Source organism: Poecilia latipinna, unplaced genomic scaffold (genome assembly GCF_001443285.1).
Source record: "Poecilia latipinna isolate Pla-1442-1.1 unplaced genomic scaffold, P_latipinna-1.0 Scaffold327, whole genome shotgun sequence".
NCBI lineage: Eukaryota > Metazoa > Chordata > Actinopteri > Cyprinodontiformes > Poeciliidae > Poecilia > Poecilia latipinna.
Window position 1 is genome coordinate 343,029 of NW_015112943.1, and position 15,384 is coordinate 358,412.

General features: G+C 35.8%; 1 protein-coding gene across 1 annotated transcript; it reads right to left on the minus strand.

Moving 5' to 3' along the window:
* Positions 1-126: 126 nt before the first annotated feature.
* On the minus strand, positions 127-12,387 carry ctsk (cathepsin K). Its single transcript, XM_015035188.1, has 8 exons — positions 12,249-12,387; positions 11,024-11,147; positions 7,909-8,031; positions 5,925-6,077; positions 2,263-2,481; positions 1,385-1,550; positions 757-865; positions 127-542 (listed from the first exon to the last, which is right to left on the minus strand). The coding sequence occupies exons 2-8, from the start codon at positions 11,144-11,146 to the stop codon at positions 443-445; spliced, it is 993 nt and encodes a 330-aa protein (XP_014890674.1). The 5' UTR covers position 11,147; positions 12,249-12,387; the 3' UTR covers positions 127-442.
* Between the last annotated feature and the right edge of the window lie 2,997 nt (positions 12,388-15,384).

The following is a 15,384-nucleotide window of genomic DNA, read 5'->3' on the forward strand; positions in this document are numbered from 1 at the left end:
TTTAACTAAAAAGGGGTTGTTTTTTTTTTGAAATTTTTGGATTATTTAAAAAAAAAAAAAAAAAAAAAAAAAAAAATGGGAATTTGAGGTTGACCCAAAAAAAAGAAAGAGAAAAAAAAAACATGATTTCAGTTTCAAATTTAACATTTTATTCATCTTAATAGAAAACAACAACTTGCATTTGAATCATTAGAAAAGTCCTTGAACAGAGGAACAAAACACATGATCATGAGGGAAAAAAAAGAGCATTTATAGGAACTGATTCTCCAACCACAGGAAGGGAGGAACTTACACTGCCAGCAATGTTTTCATCTCCTGTCTTATTTTCACACAATGAATCAGAAAAACTCTGCAGCACAAACAAGTTTATATTGTGTTGTAGTGGTATCTCAAAGTCCATGTAAGTTTTCCTTGTCCTCCCTTCTTTCCAACAGTCTTTTGTTCACATAATGGGGTAGCTGGCGAGGTTGGTGATGCCGCACAGGTTGCCACGGTTGCGTGCCATCAGGACGTAACCCTTGTTGCCCCAGGCCTCTCCCCAGCTGCCGTGACAACATAAAGAACAGCACATGTTGAAGATCACCAGGGGTGAAGCAGCATTTCAGTTTATCAGTTTGTCAGAAGAAAACATCGGCTGTCAGGCATCAAATCAGCGGCAGTCTTTTGTTCACATAAATGAAAGCTGCAAACAACGCAGCTTTCATTTAGTTGACACCAAGAGCCACCTGATGCCTTCCAGAAAGCCGAGGAGCCCACCTGTTCTTGACGATCCAGTACTTCTTTCCTTTGGAGTTCACACCGTAGCCAACTGCAAGCACGGCGTGATTGATGTCCTCTTTGTTGCAGTTGGGGTCGTGGTAAATGCCTGATGATGTCAGAGATGAGAGACACACAACCTTGAGCTGAAAGTCCACAAAACTTAGCAGTTTCTAAAAATATATATTTAATCTCTCTTTTAATTTATAAGATATAAAACATTCCTGGCGTGAGTTCAGTTTTCTCTCCCTCATAAATCAATGATCTACATTAGCAAGACTACCTTTAAAGACCCCAAATTTAAGAAGACAAGTAAGTACTTAAATTAGGTGTTAATAAAATAAATATTTTCTCAAGAAATTACAGACTTCAGAAGTCTTTTTGCTGAACTCTTAGTTAAAAAACATCTAGTCAGCAGTAGGCTCTACTAAGGATTCTAAGTAGCTTCAGGTAAAATGTGGAATACGTTTTCATCATGAAGGAATATAAAGCATAAACTTTAAAATCCACATTTCACACTGATTCAAGTGTGAAGTCTAACTGTTGTTTTTTTTTTTTTTGTGTTTCTTTACTTTCAAAACCTTAAAACTTTTATTGAAGTCATGTGAAGGTGTAATCTGTCACTGACCTCGATGGTAGAACTGGAAGGATGGCTGCGTGGCGTCGATGCCCACAGACACTGGGCCCACTTTGAAGAGCGCCACTGCCAGCGCACGCTCATCACCTTTTGGCACCTCCTTGTAGCCTTTGCACTGGGCTGCCATGCCGGATGAGTTATAACGACAGGACTGGTCCTGCAGACGCAGCAAAAGATGAGAAAAGTCTGAACAGGTTTGTTGGAATTTTAACATTGAGAAAAAACTGCATCTTTGTTTTTGTTAAAACTAGAGCTCAAAAGAATGTAAAAAAGAAGCTAAAACCTAAAAAGAAACTTGGATGGAATAGAATGTCTTCCTGATGATTTTTGAACACATTGTGATATTACATTCAAATGCCCATTTCACATGACCTGACTGATCACATTCCTACAGCTGAAACAATGAACTTTCTCGTAAACATTTTTTGTGGGAATGTTTCTACCTCATCACTTCTGCTGAGTCACATCTTGGTCATACTTTAACTCGTGTTTTACTGAAAAAAATGTCTACTTTCTTTATTAATGACATTGTGACACGTGAGCTGATCAACACACCATGCCTAGTAGGCAAAAGGAGAAGTGGTGATTTTTACAGTTTCATGCTGTGGTTGAAGCTAACACCTAGAAGCTCTCAGAATTCTTTGCCTTTTTGTTGAACCATTCAAACCACCAAAATAAGGGTTTCAAAAACTAAGATAAAGATCAATCAAGTGAGGTTTTCAACTAAATCCATCCAAAGGTTGCTCATAGGCCCTCAGGGATTTAGTAGATGCATGGACAAAATCTGAATCTCACTTTGCTTTTACAACAAACACATAAAGACTATACAAAATGTATAGCTTTAATAAATGAGTTTCTGAGTTTCTCACCTCTCCGACATATGGGTAGACTTCCTCAGAGTCAATACCTCCATTCTGCTGCACATAGTTGAAGGCGTTGGTCATGTATCCGCCTCCACAGCCGTCGTTTTCCGTGACGCAGTCCACCAAGTTCTGAGGACTGAGGTCGATGAGCTTACCCATCTTCTTGGCCAGTTGGCCCTCAAGTGCCCCGGCAGAACTGAAGGCCCAGCAGGAGCCACAGGAGCCCTGTAAGGAAGGACATAACCGAGAGCTCAAGGTTAAATTAGTGCTATAGAAGTAGTTATACCATCTACTGTTCAGAATAATATTATTTAGCAATAACAACGAGCAAATTTAAAAATTCAAAATCTTATTATTGTAAAGTCAGCTGAATCAAACACTTCCAGTGCAAGGAATGATTTATAAAGTAGTGGCTGCATTATACTGTCTGAACGCTGGAGGGCAGAGTTTGTTGAGAATAAATTTGACTTCAGACGGAATAGAGTCTTAGTGAGACTCTGTGTTTCTGTGGCATCTTTTGTGCATCGTTAAGTGCATGTCTGTGGTATGTATCTAACAATGAAACAGATTTAAGTATGTACTTTATGGTTGGAACTCAGAATTTTGAGAAACAAATGCTTAACCCAGGCAACTAAAAACTCAAAGGAATAATACTGCTTGAAGTGACTCCACACAAAATTGTAAATTTCCACTAATTATTTGACCATGAATTTTTAAACAGTTTCTCCTCTACACATAGATCTTTATAACAAGCTAGTGCTCTCTATAAAAGGTTTACAGATGTGCAACCAGATTAATTTAGAGCCCTGATCATCTGTTTGATCTCGGGGAAAATTAAAATCGGTTACAATCAAACAAAAAATTAGGACATAATAACCGAGTAGCATAAAATCTGCTGAGGGTGAGACATCAGCAGAGCTGTTAGTATGCAGAGGCTGCTGCCATGATGTTGAATAATTCATGAATAACAGGAAGAAAAGGAGACGCTTAGATCAACCTATTTATGTAGTGTCTGCAGGTATGAAACTCAACCACAAGGGGGCGATACAACAATGACATTTGTGGGCAGTAAGACTTCGATGTGAAACTCTTGAAATGAGTTATATCCTACAAGTTAGGATGGATATGTGTGAATCAAAACAGCAAATTAATAAAAAGCAGATACCAAAAATAATCTTAAAGTTAAACATTAAGTTATTTATTTCCCCTAACAATAAGCAAGACAGGAGATTCATAAGTTTGTCATTTTTGTAATTTTGACATCTCCATGTGTAAAATAAAATTGTTTTCTACAAACACGAAGGACGAGACATGTTTATACATGTCATAGATTTCTAGAAAAAAAAAAGTAAGCTGAAAATTAATCTTCATTTAACATTATTTTAAGAAAACAATATTCCATCCCAGAGGACTTTTGTAATCCGTAAGCATCAAAGAGAAAATGTTGAGCCAGCTGTGGGCTCAGCGTGTCTCTACCAGCTCTGATGTTCATTAGGTAACATAACATTGTTCTGAACCTGATCTGCCTGTTAGCAGGAATCACAAATGTAAACCATATTTCACTATGCTTAGTCCACTTCCTGTTCTGCAGGACAACAGTTTGCATAAATAACCCCAGAGTGTTCAATTCACTCATGATGACTAATTACATTTTATAATCACAGCCTGGTCTTTGTTTCTGAAATCCATTAGCAGTGGACACAGGCTTTTTTTCCCTGTTATGTGACTGGGCTCTTACTGCGATAATTGCTTTATCCATTATGTTTAGAGTAAATGAAGCTTATATTTTGAAAAATGTATTTCCAGGTATTTCTGAGGGAATTAAATATACTCTTCACTTTCACATCAGTTTCAGTATTTCAAAGCTGAAAAACTGCTGTTGTCTAGACATCACTCCAGCCTGCTGATTGGTGGTTTTTTAAATGACTTTAGGGCTTTTTCATTGCAAGCAACATCTGTCCTACCTCCAATATTATTCTCTCTACATTTAGTTACAAGTAATTATTTGAAGTTTTCTCACTTTGCATTTCTATTTTTTTACATGCAACCTCATGAGTTCCTGCCATGATTAATCATTTGCACCAATTGTGCTTCTTTAACTTTCTTATAAGAAAAGCTTGGGAACTTTCTTCTCAATGCTTTTGAAACATTTGCAATCACGTTTTATGTAAAAACATACCCATCATCGTAATTTTTTCATTTCAGATACCTAGAAACATGCTTGTTGCTATGAAAGTCACGAAGCACTTACAAACACGTAGTTTTCACCAGATGAGCACCTTGAACATTGATGTTTGGTGATTTATAATCAAACCTTTTCTGTCTACGGTCTGCATACCTGCTTTGGAAACAAAGGCGCAGCAGGTGCATTTCTGCGTCCTCACATGCCTTCAGCGTTTGATCACATGGAAGGTATGTGTTGTTATTCTTTTGGTGCTCACATGCTTTTTGTTGTTCATCATATTTACCAGAATGCCAACTGTACTTCCCCATTTTATATCTGTCTATGCTACTGCACTGCAATGTCTCTGCCAACTATTTAGTCGACCAACACCTTCACTTGGTTGCCTTTAGTGTCACGATCCACTTTAATTAAGGCACAGTGAATCTGTATTTTCTTCCACAGTCTAACAGAAGATAAATGCATCCATTTGTGATTCAAGTGCATCTCCTTGTCTATTGCCCTGCTCCACCATTTAAACTTGTAGTAACGGAAGACAGCACAGATATTTCATTTTGATCATTGTTACATTGGTTTATACTGTCATGGTCAATGACGGATATTAAGATTCATTTCCTCATGATGTGGAAACAGTGCCCAAGTACCGATTCTCTTGCAGCAAGTTTATGGAAAGTATCCCTCCGTACTGAATAAGGCATTGGTCTCTTGTAGGTTTATAAAGCTAGACAATGTGACCCTCCTGTGAAACTGCGAAGAACTGTGAAAAACAGGGGAATCTCAATTAAGAAGTCAGGAGTTGGATCATAGCATTTATCCTTCCACCCAGCAGATTGATCGAAATGTTACTTTTTACATTTGATTTTTTTCATGGCTTAAGGCTAATAAAATGTAAAGGCAAAAGCCATAAGTTAGCTCAAAGTGGACGCCCACATATCTTGTAACTTCACAGGTCAAAGGTTCTCAGATGAAATCCAAGTTAGACCTTTTAGTCTTTGGATGTTTTCTTTATTTTGACTAGGTTTTTTTATTGATGGATTAAGATATCATCCACTTTGTCCAAGTGAAGAAAGTGAAGAAAGAGCAAAATAAGCTCTTGATTTTCCCACCTGTTCTCTCATTGCCCAAGGATATCCATACAAAGGGTAATTAATGACCACAAATCTCCCTAAAATTAAAAATTATATGGGTTTATGCATTGGTCCTATAATTAGTGAACAGTACAGGGTGTCCAATGACAGCTGGGACATGCTCAAGCAATATTATCCATTTTAAAAAGCAGAGCAATGATGGAGTCTTTCTGCAACATGCCATATTTCCATGTTTAGTTTCTTTTATTTTTAATGAGCAATCTTTTGTAGCTTTAAATATTTCCTCAGCCTCTTCGTGGTCCTTAAAACACAGAAAGTGGGGTGCTTCTTTGGAAATAACTTCCAGAGTAAAAGAAGTCGATCTGAAAGAGAATCGTTATTTTTTTTGTTTTTCTGACCTGATTTTTAACCGAGGTCACCATGCCCTTCTTCCGGTAGTCGACGGATTTGGGAAGCTTGGACACGGACTCATCAAATGCCATGGTGAAGCTGCGCTCATGATCCATCGGGACCAGTAGGCCAGTCATTTTCTCTGCCACTTCCTCAGATGTCTGCAGGAACACAAAAATGCGTAATTGTTACATTATTCATGTTTCAAAGGTAAAAGTGCCACAGATGACACTTAATCAAAGAGTGTCTCTCAAAGTGTTAGTTTTTATAACCAGGGAAAGAAAGGTTGCAGTTGATTAGACTCAAGCATTTTACTGTCCCATTTCAAAAATAAATGGTTTCTCTGTATATGAAATAATATATAATAAGAAAAATGTTTAAGGACTTAAACTTAATAATAGCACAGGGATTCATTTTAAGATTTATGCCAAGGACAAGTGAACAGAGATATGAGAGACAGAGGAATGGATTCAGCAAGGTGACAGAGGATGAAAAGGAATTTATAAAGAGATGGCTTAACACAGGTTACCATGAATTGAAATGTCATTTTCCTCAACACCAATGTCGAAACAAGATAAAGCCCAAGAGTGCGTAAGGGGAATTAAAAGGGAAAAAAGAACAGCACGGGGGATATTATGTGATTTCTGGTTTTGTATTTGGCTGTCATAACACACAGCTGGTTACTTGGTATTCAGTGATTATGTTTTCCTTTCATTCGTATCGGTTTTATGCTGAAATTTCAGCCCAGCTCGGTCTAAAAACAGGCAGGAGGAAGGAACACAGCCATCTGTTGAGCTCCTTCATTTAATTTAATGTCTTCTAGTCAAAATGAAAATATGAAGGCATCGTTCATTTACAGCCACCTGTTTAAACAAGAACATAAATGAGTCCTTAATCTAGAATGTGGATGTACATGATTTCCCTCCAACAAATGAGTCCAAAGTCTGGCATGCTGCACTTAATGAACTAACGTTTGAAATCTTTACCATAATTTTATGGTTTCAAGTAAAAAAAATAAGAATGTCCTACACCACCTTTCTATGACTCTAATATTGCAACATAATTAGTTTCATCTAAAATTAAGCCAATCTGCAAAATCTTTATTTATTTTTTTTGACATGAAAAAATAATTGACATGAATGAATTTCAAAATGTACAATATAAATTACAAAATATGCCAGAGTTAACCATACAGCCTAGTTTTCAGCTATAGTGCCATCAGGTCAATATACATACAGTACACTTAAACACAATACAAGCAATCTAACATTTTTTTATAAAAAAAGAATAAAAATAATACTAAATAAATAAAAAAAATACGTTTTATTTAAAAACAAGCAAACATGAATGCCTCAGCTTTGAGTGTTTTCTAATTCTGCAGCGAAGACCAGATAATTACCTGACCCTATCTCATACTACACTAAGCACTGATCGAGATTCACTCCCCTCTGCATGCTAAAGGCTTGGAGTGGCTCCAAATGATTAGTCCAACATACAGTTTGATTAATTTGGCTAATAATTAATTAGTCACTTGGAGAGACTCATATAATGAGTTTAGATGGCTAAAGTTTCAGCCCAAGATGGTGTGATGGTCACTAGACAAAAAAAATTAGAGTGACATCACTGCAGAAGTAGCAGGAAACTGTAGTTTGCATGTTAACTTCTTTCTTCTAAAGACTATAATCAGTAGGTTGCATCCATTGTAATGGACCGAGCCTAAAATGTGGTGCATAAAAAAGAATGTGTTCTAACAATAACAAGAACACTAAAAGTCATAGAATTGTTGGAAATACAGTTCTGGATTTTAAAAAAAATGCACTGTGGTGCATCACATATAACCACAAAAAGGAGAAAAGAAGATTAAATATGTATGTTTTTCTAATAAAACACTGGAAGAAAAAAATATATACAATTTATTGAGATGTGCATGTGTAATGTACTTTAACCTAACTCTACATAGATGGAGAAAGAATCAACATAGCATTAGCATACCATGTCTCCCAGGTGGTTCATCTCCAGCTCGTAGGAGTGCATGCCCAGTGCTGCTTCCTGGTTGTGAGCCTCAATCATTCGCATATTCTTTTCCCAGATGGCTCTGCGGATCCCTTCTTCATCCTGAGTCAAACAAAGACAGCTTTCAGGTCCTGATGTCAGTTCAAAAGGCAAAACTGCACTCATCCTCTGCAGCCTCATAAAGAAATTCCTTTTAAAGCATTTTCTCCTGAGTTCTTAGTTTTTCAAGCATTATTATAAGACATCTTTAAAACGCTTATTGGCATAAAACAGAATCAACTTAAGTTTTCATCAAGTAATTACATTTTAGCGTGAACTTTCACATTTGAAAAAATGAAATGAATTTATTTAAGCTTTACTACTAATAAAATCAGAAGTGAAAACCATATTTTAGTAATAAAGAAAAATGTAGCAAAGCGAGCTAAGTTATGAAGGACTATATCACAATAGATGTACACATTCTCATTTTTCAAGACTGAATAGCAGCTAACATATAACACCTGCAGGCTGTGAATCCATTACTTGGTGTTTCATAAAACCAGCAACCAGGCTGTGTCTGGGAGAGAGATGTTCTGTGAAATGCTAACCTACATACAGCGAGCGCTGTTTGTCATTGCTACATATGGAAATGGTAACACAAATAATACTTTACGTTTTGTTTCGAACAATGTATGTAAGGAAATAAAAAACATTTCTAACCCTTCTTCAACTCTTGCAAACAAGACCCAATTAATTTTGCTGCAGATGTATTTTCTTAGAAGTAAAAAAAGGGTGGTGTAAAAAATGATAGAAGAAAAAAGATTACATTTGTTATTTCCCATCTGTATAAAGACCTGACAGCTGATGCAAACCAAACTGGGCAAACAGGGCAAATTTCATTATAATTAGCATACTGAACAGAAGAAAAAAGCTTGGCTGTATTGCAGCCTAATTTCATTAATTGGGACAATTTAACCAGTGATTTACCCAGTAATTTTCTTTTAAACTTTGTTTTATTCAGAATTAGTCAATTTATTATGTAAAAACTCCATATTTACAGTTAGCCATATGTCTGAGGGACCAAATGTACCCAACAGGCTTTGGGCTGTGGTGCAGCTGCTAAACATCACCTTTCTCTCTGCTTAGGCATTTTGAAAAGGTGATGATGAGGAATTGGAGACACTGACTGAAGAGCAAACTCACCAGTTAAGCTGTCAGGTTTTCACCAACCTCTCTGACTCTTGTTTATGAGGAAAATGGACAACAAATGTGCTGGTGCAGCCCAATGAAATTCATTTTACATGACTTTTTTCAACTACATAATGTGATATGCTTTAATGTGGAGACTGAACTTCAGTAAATAACATTCCTGTAGGAACAGTTTGGACAAACTGTAGAAGTAAATAACTGATTTTGAGGATGTTTTCAAGGAATGCTAATTAAAAACATTACATATTAATCTGTCTACAACATAAAATATCTGTGTCTGCATAACATCAGCTAAAGTAGTATAAAAGTCACGCTCATATTCTCTACAGAAAAACAAGACTGAGTGGCACTGCAAACATGCATCTTCACACTCGAACACAGTGTGGATGCTAACACACTGTACAGCTGCAGAGAGTTGACCTCTAGCCGGAGGTGAAGCACAAACAGGGATGACAGATGCTCTGCAAACACTGTCGAAATACATTTGGAGTCAGCTCTGGTTTAACACCAACTAACTTATTTTTAAGTTCTTGGCTGTGAAGATGGAATATAATATAATTTTTAAAAAATCAATGGGACAGAGGAGCTAAAATTTAGCAGAACAGACAGATTTTAAAAAAGGGGAGCAGAAAATAAGTCAGAGGTGATGGAGGTTTCCTCTGTTGGGAATTTCTGACTCTTGCTCTTATGCTTCACCATCAGAGTCAAGATGACCCAAATTAATAAAAGCTATTCTGTAAATGGGCTAATTGGATTTTCCCTTATGATTTCAGCTGATGGAAGAATGATTATTATGAATCTAAAATGATTGGGATTTTTATCTGACAAAGATAACTAACTTGTTTCTTGTCTTTTATCATTCTCTAAGTCATTTCTGAATGCAGTGGCTGGAATAAGAAATAAAGCGATCAGAATAGTCAATTCTCACTCTGCATGTCCTCTTTTACTTCAGATTCTTTTTGTTTCAAACAAACATCACTGGTCTTACATTCCTCACTTCCCCAGAAGACTTTTTTCTTTCTTTCAGCACTTACAGCCATGAATTGTTGTCTACCCCATTTAAACGCCACAAGTCAGTTATTATTAATGAACAAAGGCGTCATGTGGTGAATAAGCATTCTCTATTAGAATTGTTTTATAAATACTCCAATCCACATTACTGGCCGAGAGGAAAAACTTGATTGTGTTGTCAACAGTAAAAGGTTAGGTAACACTTTATTTGAAGGGGGGTGAATAAGACTGACATGACACTTTCATAAACATGACATAACACCTGTCATGCACATCAATAAGTCTTCATGAATATTTATGACTGTTGTCATAAAGCGTCATTCGGTAAATTATGACATTTTTAATACAAAGTTGACATTATTCAAAATGTCTTTGTTATGACAACTTGACATTTACCAAGAAATCATTACTGTTTAAACTTTACCTTTAATAACATAAAGTTACCTAATTTTTAAAGTGCAATCAGTAATACTTTTATAACAAATTTATATCAGTAATGATTTCTTGGTTAATGTCAAGTTGTCATAAAGACATTTTGAATAATGTCAACTTTGTATTAAAAGTGTCATAATTTACCGAATGACGCTTTATGACAACAGTCATAAATATTCATGAAGGCTTATTCATGTTCATGACGTGTTTATGACAGTGTCATGTCAGTCTTATTCAACCCCCTTCAAATAAAGTGTTACCAAAGGTTAATATTGATATTAATATAATAAATTATATTTTTGGTAATACATGGACCCAAAGAGGTTGCAGTGGGGTGCTCATGCCACCCCCCACAAGATGCCTCCCTGGGTGATTGTCCATTTCACCCATATCAGAAACTACCACTGGCTTCAGAGGCAGATAAGCATTGTGTGATATGGAGTTTGTTTTAGCAGCCGCTCACCAAACCATTGTACTCTCTCTGATGTGTAGTCTTCCATTGCTCCCACTGAGAGTCCAGAAAGGTTTCATCCATGTGGCTCAGTGCTGAGACAGCCAGCAGCAACACACACACACACGACAACATCCTGAAAGTAAAAAAAAAAGAAAATCACAATAATACAATAATAATCACACCCAGATTTAACACCCAAGTGCTTTTTGGCCAGTTGGTGTTATTTTATCCCATTATTTGGCAATAAATGTATTTGCAATTATAATTTACTTAATTCATTGCATCGGTGAAGAACGGTAACTGTTTGAGTAAAACAAAAAGCCTCCAACCATCACCTGGGTATTTTCCCAAAGTTTTTCTGGCTTCAATTTCCGGGTTTCAGTCATGTGCTGATGACTAAACAGTGAACAATGTGCAAGTGCATAAACTTTTTTTCTGTTAGGAAAACTTTATACAAGCTGTGGGTGAAAGCAGCCTGAGCAGCCTCAAGTAAGTAGACAAGTAACTTTAAAAGAAAAACAACATTCTCTCCTTGATTATATATCGAATAGGCACAACAAAAGGACAAAGAATCCAACTCATGATGTGGAAAATAAAGCTTGTTTTTTCACCAACATTTATTTATCTTAAAGACTTCTCAGCACTTCCAGCTCTCTGCTTTCACTTCATCAAATCTCTTTTTTATGAAACTGCGCATCTAATCTGCATTTGTTCACAGTTTCCAGTTAAAGGCCAACGACTTTCTAGGGCTTTTATTCTAAATAGCAGGAACCAGCTTGTTTCCTTTTGTTTTGAAGAAGTGCATGGCTTTACATTGTCTGCTTCCTACACACATTGATTATATATGCAGAGCTATAGCTTCACCTTTGTGGTGATCTGATAGAGAGCTTTGCCTAAAAACCAAATGTGCATTTAATTACCGTTGTGGGCGCTGTGTTTCTGCATGAGTCACACAGATAGTCCTCTCGAGGGTTCTTTTATGTCATAGAAATTAACTTATTTCACATGGATTATTTATATGGTGAAATATACAATGTTTAGCTGCAATGGAGAGAACTAAGTTTAGCTTCGTTTCACACCAGAGCCTGTTTTACTACACCAGCCGGTCAGCTTTGAGTAGGTTACAAAACATCTGTGCTTTCAGATTGCTTAAAGCCTGTTCTGACACGAGCCCTGCTCGACACAAAGGCTTGACAAAAGTAAACATGAGTAGATCCATGATAAGCAGACTTACCTCGGGCTAAGAAGTCTGAAAAGTTTCAAGAAGTCTTCTTGGTGTGAAGTTCTGTGCCTGTGTAGCTAAAGTAGGTCACTGTGCGAGTTTATATTGGCAGGATTTTAAGGAAGTAAAATGGGAACTCCATGTCTGGGGAGGAGTTTTTTTTTTCTCTGTTTTTCCATACAGGGAAGCTACATCTGGTTTTCCTGAAAGAGCAGGGTGATGTCAAGTTTCAAGTTACACAGGAATGTCCAAAGCTTTATAAAGACGACTGAATTGCTGCAAATTCTGTGTTGCTGCATGAAAAGCTAATGAATACCATTAAAATACATTAATATTAATTATCCTTGTCCTAATGAGAACATATAATTAGGGAATTTGTGACTAGAAAGGGCAATAATCTAACTGATTGAGGAAATGGGTCAGATCATGCAAGTATTTTGAGCTTGTAATGAAATATAATTTATATTTGTGGCTTTTATAACAAGTTCCACCACTAAAAATACAGTCTTTCAAGTTCTACTATATTCACAGAAATAATCACAAAAGGACTATTTTTTTTTTCCATTTTGAGTCAGAAGCTCAAATTTCAAAGCTTCTGGTTATAAAATGAACTGAAATGTGTCAGAACTCAGTGGGAAAGTTCTGACACCGCCAAACTCAACACATCAAATAATCTGTCCAAACTCCTGCGACGCATGTTACTACACCGGAAGTACTACAGCTTGTAGTGCTGACAGCTGTTTCCCTGCGATAACTATTCGAGGTGAATTTAGAAGGATGAAAAATATTTTTTTATTACAAATTTTCAAATTTTATCATAGAGCAGTTCAGAGAATGAACAAATTTACTATGCTAAGAAAATCTGCATCATTTCAGATTCAGACTCTAAAGTTTGACCAAGAACATTAGCACTTTATCAAATATGAAGGTCTTTACATTGAAGGTTTCTGTTTGTTATTTTAAATTGGATATTTTTATGTGTAAGCAGTGTATGCTGAAATAACCTTTGATGAAAGGAAATAAAGCAGTGTCCATCCTGAACACAATGCTTGCCAAAGATTGGAAAAATATACATGCTGGTATTTCATTTTATGTTTATTTATCAACAGTCAAATTTGAACCTTATTTCAGACAAATCAAAATAAAGGTCATGGAAACACAGCACAAAAGAATTACTGATATAAACACCTGAAGTAAATAAATTCCCACAGCATGGCCTAAATAGATACCATATTCATAATGCATTTATTTCTGCTGTCTGGTGGTGAAGTACTTCCTTGTCCTGCAAGTCATGTGTGTATTTATGAATGTGTCGTGTGACTTCTATTGTCATACAGCAGACCAGAACATCTAGTCACCAATCTAAATATAAGAACATCCCCTATGCCTCATATGTCCAGTGATACATGACTGTATTGCCACTGGTTCATTTTGCATGCAATCGCTCCTCTATTAGCAAATATAGCAGCTTAAATGGAACAGCTTCAGTATGCAAGCATTATCATTACACCTTCACTTTGAAAAAATAGAAATAAAAAAATCATAAATGTATTATTATTCATAAGATTTTTCTTTTGACTTAACATTGCATCTCATATCTGATTTCATGTTTGATGTGATCACAGATGTTTAGTCTGTCATCAGGCATTTTGAATATTCAGCTTAATTTCTATAGCTGTTTATGATTCATATAAATATAATAAATGCAGCTACAGTAAACACAATAGTTACTTAGTCCTTTATTAAATTTATTTAACAAATGCATGTGATGATCTTTTTGATCCTTAAGCTCCAAAGAAACAAAGACATAAAAAATAGGAAGTCTTCCCTTAGATCAGTCTGAATCGTTACAGTTTTAATCTACATACACTAAGCTGATAATACACAGACATATTTCAAAGCCTTTATGATTAATATGCTGCCCTTTTGTTGTCCTTTGCACAACACCAGAATATAAAAAGCTTCTTTGTTTTTATTGTTCTTCCTCCCATTCCCACTGAAGCAATGCTCATGACCAGATGCTCATTAATCATTAGGAAAAACTTCAATTTCAGCGTCTTTCCTTTTCACGTCATAAAATATGCATGGACTGATGCATCAACACTTGGGATTAATTAATAAACTGATCTTCAAACTACTAACATGCTGCATTTAATTAGAAAGCAGCATGTTTATGATAGTCTAGTCCATCCCATCTTTCCACATTGAACATCTTGTACTTAAATGTGTCACATTATTTTTTGTCTGGATGAACCACTTAGTACTGATGAATCACAACTGATTGAATGAAAAACAGTTCATACTGAAAAATACAATATTTATGTAAAATGACAATTAAACATTATGGTATAAATGATCTGATATTTTGTGTCTTAATCATTTTCTTCTAGTTTATTTATGTTTAACAGGCCTTGTCATATTTCTCTTGTTTAAGACCGGTAAGTTTTCTTCTTTTATTGAAACATTCACACTGCCTTCATGAAGTGGCTGTCTATACTTTTACTGCACATAACAAATTGCCTCTTAATTTAGCAGTGCTAGAAGCCAGTCATCTGGTACCTTTTTGTAATAATCTCAATGCTCACAAAACACAAAGGGAAGTAACTCCATGCTGACACATTGATTGGGCTTAGACATTTTTCCATCACCTAAATCTCCAACAGGTTCTTTATAAACAAATATAGTTAAATGAATCCCAGCCATGGATATGAAAAAGGAAAGTAAGTCCATCAGTAAACTAATTTATGCAATTTGTTTTTTGTTTTATTTTCAAAGTTTTATGATTTTATTTAATTGTCTCATATGTAAGTCAGGCTGAATATAAAAGTTTCTAACTTTGGTCTGAATTTGGTATTTAGCTAATCAATGTCAATAAGCTTGAAGGACTACTTTACTTCCAGATACACTAACATTAATGCAAGTTTTAGGGGTTTACCAAGCTTTGTTTTCCCTCTTGCCAAGGAGGCTCTAAAGAGCAGCTGCAGTACTAAACCAAATGTAAGTCTAAAAATGGTTTCACAAAATCCAAAGCAACAAATATCTATTCAATACCAGAAATATGAAAAATTGCTCTCTGGAAAATATATTTGCAATTAAACATAGTAACTAATTTAAAAGTGAGTGTGAAAATAATGCATTTACCAATCAG

Bases quoted from the DNA above. Each gene is read 5' to 3' on its own strand.
- ctsk (XM_015035188.1), bottom strand. From the start codon at position 11,146: ATGTTGTCGTGTGTGTGTGTGTTGCTGCTGGCTGTCTCAGCACTGAGC. The intron at 6,078-7,908 runs GTATGCTAATGC...GTGTTCCTGCAG, and splicing joins TGAACCACCTGGGAGACATG to ACATCTGAGGAAGTGGCAGA. The intron at 1,551-2,262 runs GTGAGAAACTCA...CTGCGTCTGCAG, and splicing joins TCTACCCATATGTCGGAGAG to GACCAGTCCTGTCGTTATAA.